Source organism: Abrus precatorius, unplaced genomic scaffold (genome assembly GCF_003935025.1).
Source record: "Abrus precatorius isolate BTA unplaced genomic scaffold, Abrus_2018 Scaffold3, whole genome shotgun sequence".
In the NCBI taxonomy this organism is placed as follows: Eukaryota; Viridiplantae; Streptophyta; class Magnoliopsida; order Fabales; family Fabaceae; genus Abrus; species Abrus precatorius.
Window position 1 is genome coordinate 4,235,536 of NW_020874373.1, and position 10,074 is coordinate 4,245,609.

At 32.9% G+C, this 10,074-nt stretch overlaps 1 protein-coding gene across 5 annotated transcripts; it reads left to right on the forward strand.

Annotated features, from left to right (window-relative positions):
- Positions 1-1,352: 1,352 nt before the first annotated feature.
- On the forward strand, positions 1,353-9,611 carry LOC113862813 (putative GTP diphosphokinase RSH1, chloroplastic). Of its 5 annotated transcripts, none has more exons than XM_027496028.1 (24): positions 1,353-1,697; positions 2,005-2,195; positions 2,427-2,606; positions 2,719-2,784; positions 2,894-2,986; positions 3,083-3,214; positions 3,343-3,444; positions 3,532-3,609; positions 4,488-4,559; positions 4,699-4,806; positions 4,958-5,055; positions 5,257-5,317; positions 5,417-5,479; positions 5,580-5,636; positions 5,743-5,844; positions 5,949-6,107; positions 6,268-6,399; positions 6,529-6,615; positions 6,729-6,800; positions 7,593-7,679; positions 7,766-8,210; positions 8,649-8,710; positions 8,823-8,891; positions 8,998-9,611. In XM_027496028.1, exons 1-24 carry the CDS (start codon positions 1,673-1,675, stop codon positions 9,100-9,102), a joined length of 2,646 nt encoding a protein of 881 aa, XP_027351829.1. In that variant the 5' UTR covers positions 1,353-1,672; the 3' UTR covers positions 9,103-9,611. The 5 variants fall into 5 exon arrangements, with proteins under 5 accessions (XP_027351829.1, XP_027351832.1, XP_027351831.1 ...); XM_027496031.1 differs by having other exon boundaries at positions 1,427-1,697; positions 2,005-2,185; positions 8,998-9,557; XM_027496030.1 differs by having other exon boundaries at positions 1,428-1,697; positions 1,958-2,195.
- The last annotated feature ends 463 nt before the right edge of the window (positions 9,612-10,074 follow it).

Sequence of the window (10,074 nt, forward strand, 5' to 3'; positions counted from 1 at the left end):
TCTTAAAATAACTTAATTTTTCAAATTTTTTACAAGGAGAAAATTTGTTTCCACCTTAAAACTTTGATTTTCAATAATAGCTTTGGATAATTTGTAATTAATCTTAAGTTTTGAACCACTTGCAGCGCTGAATTTTTCAAATGTTTTTTTAAAATATTTAATAAGAATTAATCATTCTAAAATACAATTTGAATCAGCACCAGTATCAAGGAATATCAAAGTATCGAGAACAAAGTAGTCAATAATATTTTTGATATTAATATAAAATTTTTGAATTTTGACCTTATTGATCAAACCCATTAAAAATTTCTCTCCGAGATTTTCAAAATCATCTTTTTTGAAAAATTGTTGTTTCACAACTTTAGATTCATCATCATCTTCAAATTTTGAAAAAATTACTTGATAAATTTGTTGTTGTTTTTTGATCTCTCAGATTTCCTTTTTAAGATTATTAATTTCAATTTGAAGATCTTGAATAGTGGTTAATTTTATAGAACTATTTTCTAATTTTTTAAAAATGCTATTTACATCAAACTTATTTATTGTAATAAGCTCTTTTGATTTTTTTTTTCTAAAATATCTTTGAGTTTATTGAGAAAATTTTTTTTTCTTGAAGATCAGAAATATAATTAATTATTTCAAAAAGAAAATCTTATTCTTTTGTTAAAATGTTAACTTTTAGAGTTTCATCACTGTAAGAAGAAGGAAATTTGATCATTTTATTAAATTTGATTAATATCTTCCATAAATTTTTTTGACAAATTTATCATCTGAAGTTTCTATGAATAAGTTATTAGATTTGGTCTTTTATAGAAGGATATATATATATATATATATATATATATTATTAATATTAAAAAATATTTAAATATATGTTTGATAATGAATTTTGAAAAGAAAAGAGGGGAAAATATCTTTTTGGCTTTAAAAAAATCTATAATAATTATAAAAATAAATAAAATATTAATACATTAAAATTACATTAAATTATTATTTTATAATTTTAAAAAACATAAAATTAGAAACTATTAATTAAAAGTTAAAAACTTATCATTCTCTCTCATATTTCAAAATTTAACTTTAAAATACTTCCATAAAAAACAAATACATGGAGTTACTGAATATTCAACAAAACAAATGTTAATAACAAATTCTCAAACGCACTATTTCAAATCTTTTTATTAATTATTTTTTTTGTTAAAAACTATATTTTTTTTAAAATTTTACTATTTTTTAATAAATATTAATTGATAAATAAAATATAATAAAAATATGTATATTGAAAAAAAATGCATTCTTAACGTTCCTGTGTTGAATAATTAATAACCATTGTTATTAAACCTAGAAAACTTGAACCCGAGAAATGAAGAGAAAGACAAGAACAAATTTATTTTCCCTTTAAGTATAATACTATATGTAAGGAGGAGAAGGAGAAAAATATCTTTACGTTGTGTGGCCTTAGCTAAACTCGATATCCCCTCGCAGCTGTGTTTGTTATCGCTCGCTCTTCTTTCACCTCTTTCCTTCTTTCATTCATTCATTCATCAACACAACCACTATCACTCTCACAATTCCGATTCCCTTTTCCTCCAAAACTCAATGACCCTACCATTCCATCGCTGCTTCCAATTCGGATTCAAGATTCAATGAGATTGCTCTCTTCCAATAAAACATGGCATCTTCACCCTCCATGTCAGGTACGTTTACTAATAAACCTTCGTTAAAACCTGAACCCCCAAAATACCTACGTGCACGTGTCTTTGTTGCCAAAAAATGCACAACCAACACTCAACTAATTTGCCTAATGCCTAAGTTCAACTCTATTCACAAGCTTAAGATTCTTTCTCCATCTACGAATTCGCGCGCGACCAATCGTGGCGCGTGAATTTTTCTACTATCTTACTGAACTTTTTTTTTTCTCGTTTGGTTCATTCATTTTGTTGTTGTTTGTTTTAAGTTAAAAGTTTGCGAGTGTGGTTTTTGAGTGAGGGTGTGATGCTGCAGTTTCTTTAGAATGCGTGAACGCGTGCAAGCTGTGGAGAGCGGATGGAAACGGAAAATTCGACTGTAGTCTTCTATCGTGCGCGTGGAAAGCTCCGAGGGTCCTCACTGGATTTCTTGCGAGCACGACACACCCTCATCAGTGTTCATCCTTGTCGAACGGGCGTAACGGAAGAAGGAACCGGTATAATTTTGTAAGTTTTTGCAGTTTCCCTTGGTGTTTTGGCGTTTTCAATCGTGTGAGTGAGTTCGATTTTGAATTATATTTGGGATGCTGATACTTGGGATGGGAAGGGAGTGATTGTGATTAATTGATCGTTTTCCTTCTCTTTTGACCTGAATTGCGGTCTGTCCTTAATCATTATGGTTACAATGGATGTTTTAATTTCTAATTAGGTCACCTTTTAATCTTACGAAATTGACAGGGATGCGAAGCCTTTAGTGTAGTAGGTTCATATCCTGATGAAGCACTTGATATCGTACTTCTTGCAAGATTCTCTAGATCTATCTTGTCTCGAGTTGGAAATGGAAGACGGAAATTATGTTGTTCTTCAGCCTTCTCTTTGGATACTGCCACTGAGTTTTCTGCAGAAAGTTTGTGGGAGGTACAGTCCTGAAGTTTACTGAATCATGTGTATTGTTGATTATAATTCTGCAAACAGGGACACCCTCTTTGCTAGTGTCTGAGCTTTACTATTTATCATCTGATTGCCTCAGGATCTTAAACCTGCGATCTTGTACCTGTCTCCTAAAGAACTGAAGTTAGTCCACAATGCTTTTATGGTAAGTTGTCTACATGGAAAAGCAAACTAAACATGCTCTTTCTGGCAAAATCATCTCTTAAACGTAGTAGGATTTATCTTTTTGTTTTGTTTCATTCTGGTTGTTACAGTTGGCATTTGAAGCTCATGATGGTCAGAAAAGACGCAGTGGTGAACCCTTCATCATTCATCCAGTTGAGGTTGCACGTATTCTGGGAGAACTTGTGAGTCATGATGAGATGCTTCCTCTTTTGGAAAATTGTACATAATTAGCTTGCATAACAAGTCAATATTTATGATGGATTCAATCATTTGTCTAGGAACTTGACTGGGAGTCGATTGTTGCTGGATTACTTCATGATACAGTTGAGGACACAAATTTTGTTACTTTTGAGAGGATAGAGGAGGAATTTGGTGCTACCGTGCGCCACATTGTGGAAGGGGAGACCAAGGTACTTATTATTCGTGAATCTTGATTGAAATGCATTAATGAAATATCTAAATCCTCAATAGATTTGGTTCTGTATTCATAAATTTGCCAAATCAATTGGATGTACCTTACATTCTAAATCCTAACTAGGTGTCAAAACTGGGAAAGTTAAAGTACAAGAATAAAAATGATTCCGTTCAAGATGTCAAGGCAGAGGATCTTCGGCAAATGTTTCTGGCTATGACAGAGGAGGTCACTTCTTTTTCATTATAGATGCTTGTCTATTCTTGGTGTATTATGTTGGAAGCAATTTGACAACCAATAAATGTGTCATTTCAGGTCCGTGTTATAATTGTCAAATTAGCAGACAGGTTGCATAACATGCGCACTCTATCACATATGCCTCCACATAAACAGGTTAGTGCCACTGGTTTGACTATGCAACTGGTGACTATTTTCTGTTCTGCCAAGATGAAGAGAACTATTATGTGGCCTTGCAGTTCTTTTACTTTGAGATAATGCAGAGAGGGAATGGATCTTCTCATGTAATTTTGTCTATCTCTTCAAAACATTGAATAGGTGGGTCCCTATCAAATTTGTGAATGTCTATAAAGATAGACATGGACATAATTTTCAGATGACCTTGCCATGTGAAAATCTAACATGAAAAGATCTATTCCCTTACAAAAATTACCTTGCAATCAAATAGAATTAGGGATTTTGATAGAAATATTGCATATTAGCTACATTTGTTCTCCCTGACTTTGAAACTGGGGTTCATACTTCATAAATCCATTTACGTCAATTCTTGTTAATCTTCAATGACTTGAAACTAAAAAGTGAATTTCATTGATTTTGAAGAACTATCTTTTTCTGAGTGGCCTTTACTACTTTCTTCTATTGTCATTGATTTTTTAAAAAGGGTTACATAGTGATAGTACTGAATACACCGTAGGCATTTATGTCTTTGACGTTATAGCAATATTACTATATTTTTTTTTTGGGACCACATAGCCTCATAGGCAGCTATTAAGACTAACACTTGGGCCTGGGATGGTGGTTAGGTAAAGCCCTCCCTATAGTGATATGTTGATGACTGCAGGACTTGAACCCCTAATATAGCAGTTAGACTTTGCCTGGGGTCATGGTCCACTTTTACTGAAAGCTACCATTATTGTGTATAGCAATATTACTGTTTTATCTTGTTATTTGTAGTTTTGTACATCAAAGGGGTGAGTGTATGAGAAGCCTAGCTCCTAAGTTGTTTCCCTAACATTAACATACTGTGTGTACAGACTAGCATTGCGATGGAGACATTGCAGGTGTTTGCTCCTTTGGCAAAGTTGCTTGGGATGTATCAAATTAAGGTATCCCATAGTTACAAAATCACTAAGGACTGTTTGTGTATCAAATTCTTTGAAGTTTTTTATAATATACCTATATTTCATTACTAGAGGGAAATTTTGCTATATCATGATTCATAGTTATGCATTTGTTATGATTCAGTCAGAACTAGAAAATCTATCATTTATTTACACAAATGCGGAAGACTATGCCAAGGTGAAAAGAAGAGTGTCAGAGCTATACAAAGAACACGAGAAAGAACTTGTGGAGGTAATAATGGTCTATCAGTGTCTTTCTTGAATATAACTGCTTGCCATCTTTCTATTTTTTTTTTGTCCATTATTGAACCTTTTTTTCCAGATGATTGTGTGTTTGATTTAGTCCATTGTTTTAAGTTTCTTTGTTCTCTCTTTCTTGATAGGCGAACAAAATATTGATGAAGAAAATCCAAGATGATCAATTCTTAGACCTTCTAACTGTCAAAACAGAAGTTCGTGCTGTGTGTAAAGAGCCTTACAGGTTAAGTCGCAAATCTCAGTTTCAATGCTACCGTTTTTGTTTATCCAACTGATCTTGTTGGTTGATGAGTTTGACATCATGTACATTTTAATCTCTGTTATATTATTCCATATATCACCTAATACTTATATGCATGCTTTGTTTTGTAATTTGATGTACTTTTCTGGCTATTCATTTAGAAATATTGCTGTTCATTTGCAGTGTCTATAAAGCTGTTCTCAAATCAAGAAGTTCAATCAGTGAGATTAACCAAGTTGCACAGGTTTGCTTCGAAATATACCTTGAAATGCTTAATGTTTTGTAAAGATTTTGGAGAAATTTTAGATTTTTTTGTTGAAGATCAACTGTTTGTTGTAACCAGCTTCGCATTATTATTAAACCAAAGCCATGCGTTGGGGTTGGGCCTTTATGCAATTCACAGCAGGTAACTACTTACTCATGGTGGCAACAGCTGTGACTATTTTCCACTCCACTCTATCTTGATATATTAGAAGGAATTTCTCTTATTTTCATGTTTTCTGTAGATTTGCTATCATGTTCTGGGATTGATCCATGGAATCTGGACCCCCATTCCAAGATCTGTACGTTTAATACATTTATATGTTTTTCTATTTGAGAAAAGAAAGCGTTAATTTTAAGAGAAACGAATATTACTGGTGAGAAATTTTATTTTTTTTTTGGTTATAGGTGAAGGATTATATTGCAACCCCTAAACCAAATGGCTATCAGAGTCTTCATACCACTGTGATTCCTTTTTTGTATGAGAGCATGTTTAGGCTAGAAGTCCAGGTATTTTTTTCATTTTTAAATTTTACTTTTGCATGTTTCATTTCCAAATGAAGTTCATCAGAAATTTTTCTTATGAGTGTGTCCTATTTTATTTACTTTTGCAGATTAGAACAGAAGAAATGGATTTGATAGCTGAGAGGGGCATTGCTGCTCATTATAGTGGGAGAGAATTTGTCACAGGCTTGGTTGGAAGTGCGATGCCCAGTAGCAAAAGCACAAGAGGGAAGACAGTTTGTCTTAACAATGCCAATATTGCACTCAGAGTATGCTATCAGTCCCTGATATAATATTATAGAAATAAATTTTTAAGGAGAGGTTTTGGTATAGTCAACACTCAATTTTGATGCCATTAAGCGAAAATCTTGGCTTAGCACAAAACATCTTGATGCTGATTTCTCAAACAAATTATTTCCTTTCCCACAGATTGGCTGGCTAAATGCAATTAGAGAGTGGCAAGAAGAGTTTGTTGGCAACATGAGTTCCAGGGAATTTGTAGACACTATTACAAGAGATCTGCTTGGCAGCCGTGTCTTTGTTTTCACACCAAGAGGAGAGGTAAGGGTGGACTATGTTATATGCTATATGACTACTTTCTCCCCTTTCATTTATTGAAGAAAATGATTAAGAAACTTTTATCTGAATGCTGTCTGCATTCTTGATAATTTTTTGTCATATTATATTCAGATTAAGAATCTTCCTCAGGGTGCTACTGTCATCGACTATGCTTACATGATACACACTGAAATAGGCAACAAGATGGTAGCTGCCAAGGTATCACTCCTCATTTGCATGCTAATGGAATCTTAGTGTCAGTCAGGAAAAGACACATGAAATAAGATGTTTGTGTTATTGAAATATTAGGGACTCATTTGGTGTAAATGCAGGTCAATGGCAATCTTGTTTCTCCTGCTCGAGTACTTGCAAATGCAGAAGTTGTGGAGATAATAACATATAATGTTAGTATTGTTCAACTCATCTTATGTGTTTACTTTTTCATTTGATATATTTAATGTAATTGGAAAGTCATTATGTTTTTAATATGTCCAAATATAAATTGCTTGCAAAAAACTAGGAAGATATTGTGTTATGTAAATGTTTATTGAATTATATACTTCACTATCTGCATTTCTCAAGTTTCAGATTTATGATCTAAGTGTTTGGTATTAACTTGTACATGCTTACACAAATTTGGTTTGTTAGAACATTTCAGAATATCTTGAGAGCATTTTAGAATAACTTAGCATATTATCAATATTATCTTACAATGTCTTTAGAATACATTATGGAACCAAGTATTGATCTCATTGAGGAAGCATTCTTAGAAGTTGTTAAAATATTCATTACGTTTCCTCATTTAATTCATTATTTAATTAGAGTTAGTTGTCTCTCATTGTATTAGAGGGCTTAGGCTTATACTCGTGATATTATGCAATTATTTGACATAATTATCAATATAAATGTAATTTTTGGGTTACATATCATTTCACCCCATATTGATATAATCTTCCTGTATTGAGCATTCCTTTTCTCACTCGTCCTCTCTCATTATATAAATCCTATAATTTAACATTATTTGCACTTCATAATGATTTGCATGTTTCTGCCATGACAGTGATAAATTCTTTACACCCTTATTTAGACTAAGTTGTTTAAGGAAATTGTTTTGCTTATATACATGCACACACATAAATGGTTAGTCACAATTACCATGTCTTCGTTGGAGCTCATAATATTAACTTTGTTTCCAGGCACTTTCTAGCAAATCAGCTTTTCAGAGGCACAAGCAGTGGTTGCAACATGCTAAAACACGTAGTGCGAGACACAAAATAATGAAGGTAGGTTTTCAATGAAGGCCTAACCCTGAACTTTTATGTTTTATAATAAAGTTGTGCTTTAAATAAACATTTTATATTTTGTTTAGTTTCTAAGGGAGCAAGCTGCACGTTCTGCTGCTGATATCACTACAGAAGCAGTCAATGACTTTGTCACTGATTCTGAAGGGGATAGTGAATCTGAACAGCTGTCAAATGGTTCTAAACATACATGGGGGAAAATGTTTGTGAATGGAGTGGAAATATCAACTCCAGGAAGAAGTGAGACTGTCCTCCAAAGTACGAATGGAAGTGTTTGGACACCCAAGATCAATGGAAAACATAACAAGCATGTACAGCATGAAAATTTCAAGGCCAAAGGGGAGTTGTTGCTGCAGGGAAACCTTGTTGCGAAAATGATTCAAGTTAACATTCCAAGATATAAGGAAGTCCTGCCAGGTTTAGAAAGTTGGCAAGCCCAGAAAATTGCCTCTTGGCACAATATAGAAGGACACTCCATCCAGTGGTTATCTGTAGTATGTATAGACCGAAGAGGTAAGCTTCCTCTAATTGATAATATTGATTAAACCTGCTTTTCCAGGATGTGAAAAATGTAAGTTAACATTGTTGATAGAGGATATGCTATGCAGGAGTCAGTAATCTAACAATACATTCGTCAATGTATGATGCGTGTTAATCTAGAATCTTTTTCTGATTATCCCTGGCAGTAAACTGGATGTTTTATGCCTTTCGGCTCTAATAATGTAAGAGTAGACTGATATCATGGAGGTGAAACCCATTTAGTCAAAACATGGCCTAGAAATGGGATGGTCCAATGGTGAAATGAGTATTTAGTAGTGTTTCATTACCTGCATTTTTTATTCCGTCTAGTAAGAAATCTTCCATGTGTCTGCTCTGGTTGATCATAGATCTCTCTGACACGATAAATAAATGGTATATCTTTGATTGTAACCTGGCAAACAATTATTTCAGGCATGATGGCTGACGTCACTACAGCATTGGCCACTGCAGGCATAACCATATGTTCTTGTGTGGTAAGTGGTTAAACCAAATCCATGCAATTGTACAGTTCTTAAATAAGCGTCTTCATTATAAATGAATGGTTCTTTTGGCATATCGATAACACTTGATTTATCAAATGAGCAGGCTGAGATGGATGGAGGAAGGGGAATGGCTGTTATGCTATTTCACGTAGAAGGAAATTTAGAAAATTTGGTACTCTATCATGTCTGAAAACACTAATTATGATTGATACTTAATCTATGGTATTTATTTCATCAAACTGTTCTTGGTCAACTTACGTAAATTATTCGTTTATCAGGTCAGTGCTTGCTCTAAAGTAGATCTAATACTGGGCGTTTTGGGATGGTCTACCGGTTGCAGCTGGCCAAGCTTGATGGAAGACTCTGGCATTCTCGAATGCTAGTTAATTTAAGTGGCACTTCGTGTCCAAGACGCCAACTACAGTTTGCCCAACGATTACAGACCAGACAAGGGAATTAAGTTTTGTCCACAGCAGCGCAGACATTTATGTGTCTAAATTTTGATTTATAGTTCTCATATATATATATATATTTGTTCCAACTTACTAACCCAATAAACCGGCAGCTGCCTATTGAGCCGAAGACTCGAAACTCAAGGCATTGTATATAGAAAAGAGTGATAGGATAAAGGATTATACACTGTAAAGTACTTGTGCAGAAATTAAGCGCTTACCCAAGGAAATTGCTAGGGATCTCTTGCTATATCACTTCCTGACCAGCTTACGTCTCCCATTTCTACCTAATATGTGAAAAATGCTAATTATAATGGTATTCGTACTAGGCAGGATCAGCAAACGCATTCTGATTGTTCTTTTGTTAAAAAAAAGATTCCATTTTCTATGATGTAAATGATTTGAACTTTACTTTTTTAATTGATTGAAATTTGGGTTCTCAAAATAGATTTGTTTCTATTAATAGTATTGGGTCTAATTTACATAAACTTTTTAATACATAATTATAAGAGAAGAAAATCAGAAAAAAAAATTAAATTAAGTGTCTCAAAAGTTAATTAATTTATGGACATTATTTTTTCAGAAAGTTATTTTTATTTATCTTCTCCAAAAGTTAATATGTATAAATTAATTTTAATTTATGAAAAAAATTGATTGATCTCATCACTTTATTCTTTTTCTTTTTTAATGAGTGTCGGTTGAGAATGTTTATTTAAATTGAACTTTAATTAGAATATTTTATTATTAATTATTAATAAAAAATAGTTGAACTCATGAAATTATCATTAAGATATTGAATTTAAAAATACAAAATTTTAATTGATAATAGAAATATGTTATAGACATTAAGTGCTTGTTTGGTCTACGAAATTAAGTATGAAATTAGATGTTAGAATTATAATT